This window comes from Aquarana catesbeiana, linkage group LG01 (assembly GCF_042186555.1).
Source record: "Aquarana catesbeiana isolate 2022-GZ linkage group LG01, ASM4218655v1, whole genome shotgun sequence".
NCBI lineage: Eukaryota > Metazoa > Chordata > Amphibia > Anura > Ranidae > Aquarana > Aquarana catesbeiana.
In genome coordinates, this window is record NC_133324.1 from 130,212,637 (window position 1) to 130,227,426 (window position 14,790).

The 14,790-nt window shown below is 40.0% G+C and overlaps 1 protein-coding gene across 2 annotated transcripts in view; it reads left to right on the forward strand.

Moving 5' to 3' along the window:
• AP3B1 (adaptor related protein complex 3 subunit beta 1) overlaps positions 1 to 14,790 on the forward strand; it is a 524,279-nt gene that overhangs the window by 381,677 nt on the left and 127,812 nt on the right. For both annotated transcript variants that reach the window (XM_073623849.1, XM_073623855.1), the window contains exon 22: positions 1,395 to 1,504. In XM_073623849.1, coding sequence (XP_073479950.1) covers positions 1,395 to 1,504 — 110 coding nt within the window. The remainder of the gene's footprint in view (positions 1 to 1,394; positions 1,505 to 14,790) is intronic.

Below are 14,790 nucleotides of genomic sequence, written 5' to 3' on the forward strand. Positions count from 1 at the left end.
CCAATTGAAAATCTGGGGGGGATTTGAAGAGGTCTGTGCACAGGAGATGCCCTCGCAATCTGACAGATTTGGAGTGTTTTTGCAAAGAATGGGCAAATATTTCCAAGTCCAAGATGTGCCATGCTGATACTCATACCCAAAAAAGACTGAATGCTGTAATACAATCAAAAGGTGCTTCAACAAAGTATTTAAGGGTGTGCACACTTAAGCAACCATATTATTTTATTTTTACTTCCCTCTACCCAAAAGATTTCAGTTTGTTGTACAATTGAATTGTACAGTTTATAGTTCACATTAAAGGTGGAAAAAGTTTGGAATTTATTTATCTTTGTCTCATTTTTTTACATCACAGAAACCTGACATTTTAACAGTGTAGACTTTTTATAACCACTGTATGTAATATACCTAGTTAAATTTTTTCATCTTTTCCTGATGAAATAAACCCCCCAAAAAGCTATATAGCAATTACGTATGGGAGTAAAAACACAATGTATTTACCCAGTGAGAGTACCTATCTGTTCTAAATTCATTTTTTTAACCACTTCCGGACCGCCGCACGCCGATGTACGTCCAAAGTTTGTCGGTGGATATCATTGTCATGGCAGCAAATTGCATTTTAGTGTAAATATCTATCTTTTTGACCCCAGATCTCATATTTAAGAGGTCCTGTCATGCTTTTTTCTATTACAAGGGATTTTTACTTTCCTTGTAATAGGAATAAAAGTGACACGATTTTTTTTTTTTTTTTAAAAACAGTGTAAAAATAAATAAAATTATGTAAAATAAATAATAAAAATAAAACGCGAGTATCGCCCGCATATGAAAACGGTGGTCAAACCACACATGTGAGGTATCGCCGCGACCGGTAGAGCGAGAGCAATCATTCTAGCCCTAGACCTCTTCTGTAACGCAAAACATGCAACCTGTAGAATTTTTTAAACGTCGCCTATGGAGATTTTTGAGGGTAAAAGTTTGACACCATTCCACGAACGGGCGCAATTTTGAAGCGTGGCATGTTGGGTATCAATTTACTTGGTGTAACATTATCTTTCACAATATAAAAGAAAATTGGGCTAACTTTACTGTTGTCTTATTTTTTTATTCAAAAAAGTGAATTTTTTCCAAAAAAAGTGCGCTTATAAGACCGCTGCGCAAATATGGTGCAAAAAAAAGTATTGCAATGACCGCCATTTTATTCTCTAGGGTGTTAGAAAAAAAAAAACATATATGTTTGGGGGTTCTAAGTAATTTTCTAGCAAAAAAAACTGTTTTAAACATGTAAACACCTAAAATCCAAAACGAGACTGGTCCTTAAGTGATTAAACTTGTTGTTTTTACACCTTTAAAATTAACAAAAATACTGAAATATTATTTTTTTTACCCTCCTCTTCTAGTTAATGATGTATCGACTTCTGTTCCTGTTCACAAACCTTCACTGCTTTCTCCTAGTTTAATAACCGATCTTCAAGGTTTATCCCTTTCTACCTCATCACCAGTACTAAGTGTAAGTTATGTTTGGCTGTTTTTCTCATTTGGTCTTTAGTGCGATTTACTAGATATAAATGTTTTTTGTTTATTACTTTGCTTTTACAAAACAGACTTTGTATTCAACCCCATTTGAAGTTGGTTATACCTAGAACTAAACAATTATGTCAATTTAACAAACACTTACTGATGCTGCTGGTAGACTGGCCAGAGAGGGATCACTTGACACAGTTGGCCAGCTTGATTATGTATTGTAATAAATACGAATGAAGGATCCTTGTATTTTAGCAACCGTTTGCTATGAATATGTAAGCTAATGGGGCGTACACACGGTCAGACTTTTCGGCTACAAAAGTCCGACGGACCAAATCCGCCGGACAATCCGATCGTGTGTGGGCTTCCCCGGACTTTCAGCGGACTTTTCCAGTTGCAAATCTGACAGACTTTAGATTTGGAACTTGCTTCAAATCTTTACGTCAGAAATCCGCTCGTCTGTATGCTAGTCCGACGGACAAAAACCCATGCTAGGGCAGCTACTGGCTATCAACTTCCTTATTTTAGTCCGGTGTACGTCATCACGTACGAATCCGTCGGACTTTTGTGTAATCGTGTGTAGGCAAGTCCGGTCGTTAGAAAGTCCGCCAAAAGTCTGTCGAAAGTCTGTCAGACAGGCTGTCGGACTTTTGTAGCCAAAAAGTCCGACCGTGTGTACGCCCCATAACACAAAATATGTGTCCTAGTAAACAACCCAGATGTTGGTGCTTTTGTCTTTATAAATTACTTGGCTGTGAGTGCCAATTATGGACGGATTCCAATGCCACACATAATGCTCAACTACATGTCCAAGCAATAAATGGACTTATGGTGGTGTTGAATTAATGTGCCCGGGTTGGTTGTTGAGACACCATAAATACTATCAAGGTCCTTGTTTTGTGTGTTACCTTTTGGCTTCTACCCTCAAGTGGATTTCTACAGCAGCATGACAATTGGGACTACTTCAGTCACTATTGGCCAATAACGTATAGCGCCTTGGTATATCGTTTGTGGTAGTTTATGAATATCTAGGGTTAAAGGCTAAGTTCACCTTTGGAACACGTTACATGGATTTATCAGTATTTAGGGTGTACCATGTGACATGTTCCAGCTCGTGGCCCCCTCACCCCCTTCACTTCTTCCCTTGTGAAAGTGGGCAGGGGGATTCTCTTCCTGCACTCACTGTCAAATTTTAAACATGATGATGCTGTGGGGGGGCTCCGCCTGTACAGCCGCATCATTCATTCACAAGAATATGTGAGTGAGGAAATTGCAAGTCCTGTCTGCCACCACGTCAGACGGCTTGTAGTTCTCAATGAACCGCGAGGGCACTGATGAGTGCGCATGTAGTTCATTGACACTTCCTTCAGCTTTCTAACAGCCCGTACGTCGGTACGGACAAAAAAGCTGGAGTAGGTGTCTGCAGGAGCCTGCTTCGCAAGCACCTTGGGGGAAAAAAATAAAATAAATGTGTATTTTTTTTTTTCTGCAAAAGGTGAACTTATCCTTTAGCATATGTTTACACCTCTAGTTTTTTTGTTGTATAAATGGAAGCCATTTAGGACCTGAACACTTACATATCTTTATTTTTACTTCAAAGGGCAGATCAGTAATTAAAAGGCAGGGATGCCTGAAGTTGCTGGATTATTCTTTAATTGAACAATAAATGTATGCTTGCTGGGATGTAACAAATATATATATATATATATATATATATAATTTTTTTTTTTTTTTTTTTTACAGTCTGGTCCATAAATATTGGGACATCGGCACAATTCTAATCTTTTTGGCTCTATACACCACCACAATGGATTTGAAATGAAACGAACAAGATGAACTTTAACTGCAGACTTTCAGCTTTAATTTGAGGGGATTTACATCCAAATCAGGTGAACGGTGTAGAAATTACAACAGTTTGTATATGTGCCTCCCACTTTTTAAGGGTCCAAAAGTAATGGGACAGATTAACAATCATCCATCAAACTTTCACTTTTTAATACTTGATTGCAAATCCTTTGCAGTCAATTACAACCTGAAGTCTGGAACACATAGACATCACCAGACGCTGGGTTTCATCCCTGGTGATGCTCTGCCAGGCCTCTACTGCAACTATCTTCAGTTCCTGCTTGTTCTTGGAGCATTTTCCCTTCAGTTTTGTCTTCAGCAAGTGAAATGCAAGCTCAGTCGGATTCAGGTCAGGTGATTGACTTGGCCATTGCATAACATTCCACTTCTTTCTCTTAAACTCTTTGGTTGCTTTCGCAGTATGCTTCGGGTCATTGTCCATCTGCTCTGTGAAGCGCCGTCCAATGAGTTCTGAAACATTTTGCTGAATATGAGCAGATAATATCGCCCGAAACACTTCAGAATTCATCCTGCTGCTTTTGTCAGCAGTCACATCATCAATAAATACAAGAGAACCAGTTCCATTGGCAGCCATACATGCCCATGCCATGACACTTCCACCACCATGCTTCACTGATGAGGTGGTGTGCTTCGGATTATGAGCAGTTCCTTTCCTTCTTCATACTCTTCTCTTCCTATCACTCTGGTACAAGTTGATCTTGGTCTCATCTGTCCATAGGATGTAGTTCCAGAACTGTGAAGGCTTTTTTAGATGTTGTTTGGCAAACTCTAATCTGGCCTTCCTGTTTTTGAGGCTTACCAATGGTTTACATCTTGTGGTGAACCCTCTATATTCACTGGTGAAGTCTGTATTCTGTCTTCGGTGAAGTCTTGTCTTGATTGTTGACTTTGACACACATACACCTACCTCCTGGAGAGTGTTCTTGATCTGGCCAACTGTTGTGAAGGGTGTTTTCTTCACCGGGGAAAGAATTCTTCAGTTGTTTTCCGTGGTCTTCCGGGTCTTTAGGTGTTGCTGAGCTCACCGGTGCATTCTTTCTTTTTAAGGATGTTCCAAACAGTTGATTTTGCCACACCTAATGTTTTTGCTATCTCTGATGGGTTTGTTTTGTTTTTTTAGCCTAATGATGGCTTGCTTCAATGATAGTGACAGCTCTTTGGATTTCATAGTGAGAGTTGACAGCAACAGATTCCAAATGCAAATAGCACACTTGAAATGAACTCTGGACCTTTTTATCTACTCCTTGTAAATGGGATAATGAGGGAATAACAAACACCTGGCCATGGAACATCTGAGCAGCCAATTGTCTCATTACTTTTGGTCCCTTAAAAAGTGGGAGGCACATATACAAACTGTTGTAATTCCTACACCCTTCACCTGATTTGGATGTAAATACCCTCAAATTGAAGCTGAAAGTCTGCAGTTAAAGCACATCTTGTTCGTTTCATTTCAAATCCATTGTGGTGGTGGTGTATAGAGCCAATATTTATGGACCTGACTGTGTGTGTGTGTGTGTGTGTATATAGATATGCCTTCATTTTTAATATTTCAGAGACATACTATGCATCAAAATCTAGGTCTAGGTCTTGTGATTCTCACAATAAAAATCCTTCGCTGTAGGATTTATAGTTTTTAAAATATGACCGTTTGAAGTACTGCACAGTTATTACAGCTATCATGATCCTGTGTATTGTGTATTGAGCAGTGGTTGTGAAGCATAAACAGGGCATGAGCATTGCCAGGAAACAGTGGTTGTAAAAACTGATTATCATCAAACAGATAGCACACCTTCACCTCCATTCTACGTCAAGATGCTGAGACCCTCCAAATGCATGTGGTCAGACCTTCATCTGCCAGGCTTGATAATGCTGCTAATGTTTTTATAAATGTATGTTTTAATGTAACTGTGAAGCACTTTGGGCAACAACGTTGCAATTAAATGTACTATATAAATAAATAAAAGTTGAAATGCATTTCTCACTCTATCAAGCTTGTCATGTGCACTTTTTAAATCCGATCAATTGGTTAGTGTAATGTTTACTTCTATCTTCACTCCAAACACTCCACACAGTTACTCTGCCCACTCCATAAAGTTACTCTGCCCAGTCCAACTTTCTACAGTTACTCCAGCCACTCCAACCACACAACAGTTACTCAGGCCACTCCTCCCAGTTACTCCGCCCACTCCAGTTGTAGACTACTGGTGGAGGCGAGAACACTTGACACAATTTCCCCAGAAATTGTTGCTTTTTTAGTTAGTTTTGTTGCCCTTCTTTGGACTCTCTCCAGTTCTGTCACATCCCTTCTGAGGGGACTGGTGACCAGAACTGGACAGAATGCTCCAGATGTGGTCTAACCAATGTTTTATAAAGTGATAGGATTATTGTTTTATCTCTGTATCCCTTTTTTATGCATGCTATTATTATGCCTTCTTTAGTAGCTGCAGCTTGACATTTCATGCTTTTATTAAATCTGTCATCTACTAGGACCCCCAGATCTTGCTCCATCCTTGATTCCCCCAGCGGTTCTCCCCTTCGTGAGTAGTTTGCATTTGTGTTTTTTTCCCCCAAGTGCATTACTTTACATTTCTCCACTTTAAACCTAATTTGCCATGTAGTTGCCCACTCCATTATTTTATTCAGGTCTTTCTGTAAGATTTCTATATCCTGATGTGAAGTTATTGCCTGCTTAATTTTGTGTCGTCCACAAAAACTGAGATTGAGGTATGTATCCCGTTCGCTATATCATTTATGAATAAATTTAATAGAATCAGTCCCAAGACAGAACCCTGGGGCACCCCACTTACCACTCCAGACCAGTCTGAGTACACCTTATTTATCACTACCCTTTAGACACGCCCCTGTAACCAGTTTTTAACCCAAGAACAAACCTTATGGTTCATGCTTGCGGACCTCAGCTTGTAGATTAAGCTCTTATGGAGGACTGTATCGAATGCCTTTGCAAAATCCAAATACACTAAATCTGCACATGATACTCCTATTTGAGCATCTACTTTTTCAGACTTTTTTTTTTTTGCATGTATTTGCACATATGTACGTGCATTTTCACCCACACGAACGCATTTTTGCACAAATGCCAGAAAATCTTATTCTTGTGTTCTCGTTCTGCATAATATGTAAATGGCCGTTTGCACGCATTTGTACGCATAAGGCGCAAATTACTGACCAAAAAAGCAGATATTTCAATTTTTTTTTTACTGAAGAATGCTTGGCGCTTGTTTGTGCGCCTGTGTGCATAGGCACATTACCATTAAAGGGCTATATTTTAGCTCAGTTAAAAAAAAAGCTGTACTGAGCTTTTTCAAGCTGCAGTGTGCAAGGGGTCTAATAATAAAAAAGCAAATAGGTTCTGTACCTATTTAATTGTGAACAGGAATGTGTTTATTGTTTTTTTTATTTACCTTGGCAGATCCACAAAAGTGAATCTGGTAAGCTATTGTGGACCTTGTGATATATTTTGGGTGGCACAGGGGAACTTTACATGCCATACTTTGTTGGTTATACAGATGTGCTGAGATCTCGATCCTAGAAGAAGCACTATAATATAATATGCAACACTTCTATGATGAGCTGTGAACTGTCAGGAGTGGCTCTGCAAAGAGGAGAGTGAGGCGTCGTGTGCCAGTTTTCATCCCAGTCCACAGAGCCTTTTTAGAGTCTTTCAGACCCTGGTCTTGGTGCTTTCCCCTACACACTATTGTCCAATCCTGTCAAACTGGCAAGTATCACATGAAGGCTTTCTAATTTGTATGGGTACCTTAACTCTGTATTATATTGTTTTATAGGCCTTATCACACTTTCTCACCAAGAAGCTCCGTGAGCTGCAATTTGCATACTCTAAGAAACTGCTATGAAATCGGAAATAACATCTTAACTTTTTTTTTTTTTTCAAACTTTTTCCTTCAGTGAGAGAGAAAATGAATTTTAACTGTAGGGCACATGCCGAACTAACACTAAGAAATTAATTTATTACCAAGCGAAGGAGAGCTTGGAGTAAGAATAGATGAGTATATGACCCTAATATCAGAGAAATGTAGCAGCCACTTATCCTGGAATATGTCAGACAGTCTATTATTCAAATCATTCAGCACTGTAATTGCATGCAGCTTTTATAAAGCCTATCAATAAAGCCTATTTCTCTAAATTCATAGCTGCTGCACATTATTGAAAGTATACTTTGTTCCTTTGTTTCATCTACTTGGTCTGTAAATGAAGATTAATAACGGAGTATTGTAACACAATGCCATTTTTTTGTACATTCTCTTGTGACCCTGGGGCCATGTGAGACACCCGCATCATTACATAAATCTGCGCATTTTAGGCCCATCTTGAAGCGATTGGGTTAATTGTAATGAAATAGAGGAGAAAATATGTTTAAGTGTTCATTTTATTTTTAATCAAATCGACCTCCATTTTAAAGTGATTGAAATGTCACTGAGTCTGTTTTTCCATGCATGCATCAGTAAATCAGTTGGTGTATTGGCTGAGTAGATTAGCTGCTCACAGCGTCAAAAGTATGACAATGTATATGTTGCCATAAACAGATCTATCCCCAGTTTTACGAAGCGCTCAGTTGTTTGCTCTGGGCCTGTTTGAAACCAGGCGCCCAACACAATCCACAGACATGGATAGCAGAGGGTTTAAAATGGTTATATTTAAGGCTGGCCCACTTTTTTTTTTTTTAACTGCCACACCTGATGCCATAGTTGGGCAACGCTATTCCAATTGTGTTTTTTTATCTCATAATATACTGGAACTTTTATTACTTTGTATGATGCATGTTAACTAAAAGAACAATACTAATCCAAGATATAAATTGGATATCAGAAATCAATTAGTTATTCCGGTCAGGACCATACAGTACCTGTACCAGCTCTATTTCACTTGTCTTTACTTCTGAGATAGTTTCGGCCATCAAAGAAGTCCTTGCTCAGTTATTTGTTAGAATTCTGTGGGAAGCCACAGACTATCTGCTAGGAACAAACAGTACAGCACAGCCATCCTTTTTTACATGTACCAAGAGGTAAGCCAATAATAAAGCTTACTTGTATGTACTGTCAATATATCCTAAACCTCGACACATGTGCTCTGAAGGGACAGTATACCCGTGCCTTCCCTTCAGAGCTCCGTGTCTCAGTCCGTGATTCCCTCAAGCATGCGCTGGAGTGGCATGATCATCTCACGGCCAATCAGGCGGCTGGAGGACACGAACCCAGACAGAATTCAAAATAAGGGGAATTTTTCAGGGGAGCTATTGCTAAAAAAAAATTGCGCAAAACTTCCATAGTAATCTTTTAAGTTTCAGAGGTTAACCACTTGCCAACCGCCGCATGTACATATACGTCCTAAGTTTGGCGGCGGATTTCGTTGTTATGGCAGCAGCTAGCTGCCCTAACCCCGGTATCCCCATTTTTGTGCGGCAGTCGCCTACAAGATAAAAGTGGTCTCTGCGGCGGATTCGCCACGTGATCACTTTTATCGGTGGCAGGAGAGGGGCCCCCCCTCCAGCCGCGATCCGGTGCCCTCCGCCGCTTACCGGAGCCATTGGTAGCGGCGGAGGCGATCGCGTCTGTCCTCTAGCTGTGCATGGAGACGAGTGAGGGGAAGATGGCGCCCACTCATCTCCATGACACTGCAGGGCGGAAGCAACGTCAAAACGTCACTTCCGCCCATACGTCTTAAAAGCATTTTTTTTCAATGACCTTTTTTAAATGACTTTTTTTTTTTTATTGTATCTTAGTGTAAATATGAGATCTGAGGTCTTTTTGACCCCAGATCTCATATTTAAGAGGACCTGTCATGCTTTTTTCTATTACAAGGGATGTTTACATTCCTTGTAATAGGAATAAAAGTGACACATTATTTTTTTAAACAGTGTAAAAATAAATAAAATCATATAAAATAAAAAAAAAAAAATCTTTTAAACGCCCCGTCCTGACGAGCTTGTGCGCATAAGCGAACGCATTCGTGAGTAGCGCCCGTATTTGAAAACGGTGGTCAAACCACACATGTGAGGTATCTCTGCAATCGCAATCGAGCAATAATTCTAGCCCTAGACCTCCTCTGTAACGCAAAACATGCAACCTGTAGAATTTTTTAAATGTCGCCTATGGAGATTTTTGAGGGTAAAGGTTTGATGCCATTCCACGAGCGGGCGCAATTTTGAAGCGTGACATGTTGGGTATCAATTTACTCGGCGTAACATTATCTTTCACAATATTGTCTTATGTCTTTTGTCTTATTTTTTTATTCAAAAATTGACTTTTGCGCGCTTGTAAGACCGCTGCGCAAATATGGTGTGAAAAAAATATTGCAATGACTGCCATTTTATTCTCTAGGGTTTTAAACATGTAAACACCAAAACGAGGCTGGTCCTTAAGTGGTTAAAGGGTAAACTTAAATTTTGCGGAAAAGGTAATATGACACATAAAATAGTACAATGGCTTGTATAACTATTTATATGTTACTAAAAATTACCTCTCCAGTCAATCTGCAACTGCTGTAATTTTTTACTCCATTGGTGTTGAGAATGCACTCGAAAGCCTTATGTGATTGTTCTGTGTACTTTTTTTTATTTATTTAAGAAAATTATATTTGCGTCCTTTTTTTCCCCACAAATAGAGCTTTCTTTTGCTGGTATTTGCTCACCTCTGCGGTTTTTATTTTTTGCGCTATACACAAAAAAAAGCGACAATTTTGAAAAAAAAACAATATATTTTGCTATAATATCCACAATTTTTTTTAAAACAAATGTATTCATCAGTTTAGGCCAATATGTATTATTCTACATATTTTTGGTAAATATTTTTTTACTAGTAATGGCAGCGATCTGCGATTTTTATTGGGACTGCGACATTGCAGCGGACAGATCAGACACTTTTGACACATTGTTGTGACCATTAAAATTTATACAGCGATCAGACCTATAAAAATGCACTGATTACTGTGTAAATGTCACTGGCAGGGAAGGGGTTAACACTAGGGGGCGATCAAGGTGTTAAATGTGTTCCTCGTTAGTGTTTCTAATGGGGATAGGACTGACTGGGGGGGGGGGGGAGACGTATAATTGCTCCTATTTAGTAGGAATAAACAATGTGTCTCCTCTCCCCTGACAGAACAGGGACAGAATCCCCGTGCTAGCACTCATGCATGCGATCGCAGCCGCCGGCCACGCGCATAGGGACCCCTGCCATGGAGCGGGCACGCGCTTGCCCCCTAGCGGCTCCTAAAGGGTACGACAAACCCATACGGGGTTTCGCCCAGTGGTGCCATTCTGCCACAGTATATAGATGTGATCCAGTCGGGAACCGGTTAAGGATTGAAACCTTTCACATTTTTTATTGCGGTCTCTGCCTCGTTACCACTGGGGGAAATTCACTCACTTTTTTTACTCTGGTGAGCATTCTTTCCAAAATTTCAGTTTTCATAAAAAAAAAACAAAAAAAAGGAGGTTAGGAAATCTATGAAAGGGAACATCTGTTTTATAAAGCTGCCAAAGAGTGAAATTCTCCTAATCCTGGAGAGATTTTCTTTGTTTTCTTGTTGCATCTCACAGGCAGAAATTTCCCTACCATATCCCAAAAAAGTATACAGTAGTACAAGTGGCATATCTCACTTAAAGTAATTTCCCTTTATGCTGTTTTTTTTTTTTTTTTTTTTTTTTTAGGTACACTTTAGACTTTATGGCATCCCCTGCTATTGGAGCTTTATTTTTGATGCAATGCGCTCTAAAGTCTTGATAATATTGAAACATATTTTGTGGTGTTTTAAAAGCATTTTACAAGTTTGCTGGTCAAAGGGAGTAGATCAGTTCTGGAGGGCAAATCAATATTTCAGATATTGAAGTCTGTAGGGCAAAATTTAAGTTCCCATTGAAGTCTATATTGCCAAAAACTCCTGTTTACACTCTAAAATATCTCTTGCACTTCCAGTGCAGGCATCGAGCAACTCAGGGTTTGAAATATGATTAGGCACATTTACAAACCAACAAGATTCTGCATGTTTAGTGTAGTCAGGGAAACACACTTCAAAACACTAAGGTGTGAATAGGGGCTAAAGGGAAGCAGACATAGCAGCTTTTATCAATGCAATACTCACTCAGGCAATTAAAATGAAGGTAGGCCCTCCTATTTAGAAATCCATTTAAGAAGGACAGGAAGAAACAAACAGCAATTTCTTCAAAACAGAGTATCTGCAAGCACACTTGCTAAAATCCATTTAATATTTATAGCTCATCTAGAGGAAATCTTATTTTTTTTCCAACAAAATTGGAATAAAGTGGGAAACCTGCTAATCTGTGGGTTAATTAGAAAACGCCTTTAGCAGATGAGTGATAATGAGGCACAGAAAACTGCAGTCAGTCGTACAGTTCATAAAGCATGCTTGAAAACCTTTGCAACCAGTTAAGCATGCATTTTTGATTGGTTTCTATAAGCAGCGATCATTTTGATGCTGTTCCAAATCAAAAATCAGTCAGTCTGTGAAGACTAGAAAGTAGCCCTTGTTTATAGCACAGTTCACAACTATTGTTGTATGTTACCCTAGGGGTACTTACATTACTCAGAATAATGTAACATTTTTGCAATTGGTATTAAATGTTTAAGGTTCTTAACCACTTGGTGCCCGCTAACAGTACATTTACTGCTAGCAGGCGGCACAACCAGTAATGGCAATGTACTGGAACATTGCAATCCACTTACTGGTTTTTGGGCATGCTTGTGCCTGTCCCCTGCTGATCTGTGCTGTGACTGGACACAGCGCGAGTTTGTTAGCAGGTTACAGAAAATCTTTTTGGCTGTATACCTGCAGATGAGCTGTGGCCAGTTGCAGCACAGAGTTCTGTGTTTACAAACACACATAACAGCGATCTAGCTGTATCTTCTCCCTGAGATCAACTCAGGGGGGGGACAAATGCATAGTCCCAGTTGCTCATCCAAGGAGATGAGAAGGGTGTTGTAGGTTTGCCAGTACTGGAAATTATGCCAATAAAATCAGGTTTTATTTAATTTCCTCCTCCTTTTTCACCACAGCTATCCACTGACCAACTGTTGGGGGTTCTGGTCATTTCCACTTTTGCAGTATTCATATTTTAGCAGCATTAAGAAGCTGGATCAAGAGGGACTTCATATGCACTGCTCTGATTCGCCTGCTAGCGAAATATCTGTCAGTCTAAAGGTCAGTTTCTGGATGTAAATAGATAGATGTATACCGAAGCATCTATTGACAGTGCCAACAAGTGGGGAGACAGAAGGGGGTAAATCTTACGTAAGAGAACTATACCAACATGACAGGACCCCACCTCCTGAAACCTCGCAATTGAGGATCGGTGCTCAAAGTACAAAATACAATCTGCCTCTCAAAAGCTGTTAAGGAATGGCTGGAGGAGGGCACATATTGTGAGGAGGTGAGAAAGTGTCTAATCTGTGTTGGTTGCCATGTACCAAGGTTGGCGACAGCATTGCTTGAATTTCCTCAGTTGTGCACCAACAACCTTGATAAAGGAAGTTTTGGAGTCTGAACTAGTTGGTCAAGATGAATTCCTGGAACCACCTTCCTCACAGACTGGTGGGAAACTCCTGAGCACCAATAACAGGCGACATAGGAGAAGGGGTCGGGAGGGATCATAGTGACACAACCTGTTAAGGCCATTACAGACAACGTAGTGTTTAACAGAGGGTGGGATTTTAGGGGCGCCGACAGGTTAAAAATCTGCCACAGCAATGTTGGAAGTGAAAAAGATGACATGGCCAGTTCCACCCCCACCCACTCCTTCTCCAAAGAATGCTTGACCCAATCCAGGGCTGTAGGATAAGTGGACCGCGTAGTAATATTTAAATGCTCAAGGAACCCTTTACCAACCCGGTACTTTGATAAGGTCTAGAGACAATGGGACAGTCTTTTAGTTTTAAAACCCCAGAGGAAATTAGGAAAACTCCCCTCTGACCGATCGCAGAAAGGGACGAGGGACAGCTATTGGTAACATTTGAAAAAGATACAATAACTTTGGCAAAACAGCCATTTTTAAGATGCTGTTCCTTCCAAGGCCACTAAAAGGATTGCTGGTGTCGGTGCTTGAGGGCGAGATGAAGAGCAACAAGCCGGGGGGAGAAGTTCTCCTTGAAAATCTTAGTGATGGAGTAAGATAAATGCCCAAATATTTGATTTTTTTTGTGAGCCCATGAGAGAGGAAAGTCCTGTTGTATGTTGCGTAAAGTCTCATTGGGCAAATTTATGTTTAAAGTTTCGGATTTGTGCAGATTAAATGCTTAAGGACCGCCCTACATGCACATACTGCAGCAAGGCGTCCCTTAAACGCGAAATCACGTACCTGTACGTGATTCCTCTCTTTGGCTCTGGGGTCCGTGCGGAGCCCCACTCCTGCTGTGATTGGACACAGCAGGAGGCAATCAGCCTTGAAAGCGACTGCGAAGGCTGCCAGGACACGATCGTTCACAGGAGAGGCAGAACGGCAGTCTGCCTATGTAAACCAAGCAGACCGCCATTCTGTGAAGGAGGAAGATGGAGATGTTGTGTTTCTGTTTTCTTCCAGTCACAGCATCCCCCCCCCCCCCCCCAGTTAGAAAGCACTCCTTAGGAGCATACTTAAACCTTTGTTTGCCGGTGATGTTAATCCCTTCCCTGCCAGTGTCATTTATACAGTGACTGCATTTTTTTTTTAGCACTGATCACTGTATTGGTGTCACTGGTCCCTAAAAAGTGTCACTTAGTGTCAGATTTGTCCGCCGCAATGTCACAGTCCTGCTAGAAATCGTTGATCGCCGCTATTACCAGTAAAAATAAAAAGTACACAACTCTATCCCTTAGTTTGTAGATGCTATAACTTTTGCGCAAACCAATTAATATACGCTTATTGGGATTTTTTTTTTACCAAAAACATCTAGCAGAATATATATTGGCCTAAATTGATGAAGAAATTTGATTTTTTTTACATGTTTTATTGCATGTGTTTTATAGCAGAAAGTAAAAAATATATATATTTTTTTTTTCAAAATTGTCTGTATTTTTTTGTTTATAGTGCAAAAATTAAAACTGCAGAGGTGATCAAATACCACCAAAAGAAATCTCTATTTGTGGGGAAAAAAGGAAATTCATTTTATTTTGGTACAGTTTCACGCGACTGCAATTGTCAGTTAAAGTAACACAGTGCAGTATCTCAATTAATGACCTGGTCAGGAAGGGGGTAAAACCTTCAGGAGCTGAAGGGATTAATTTTGTGGACCGATTGTTTTAAAGCAAAGTTTAATGACACCCCTTAACACTGATGAGTTAGCTTTGATAGATTCAGCATATTCTGATCTTCAGCTATGATGATAGAATGGTTGCTAGTTACCAACAGTGGTGTGCGACTAGGCAGGTAGGTAATTG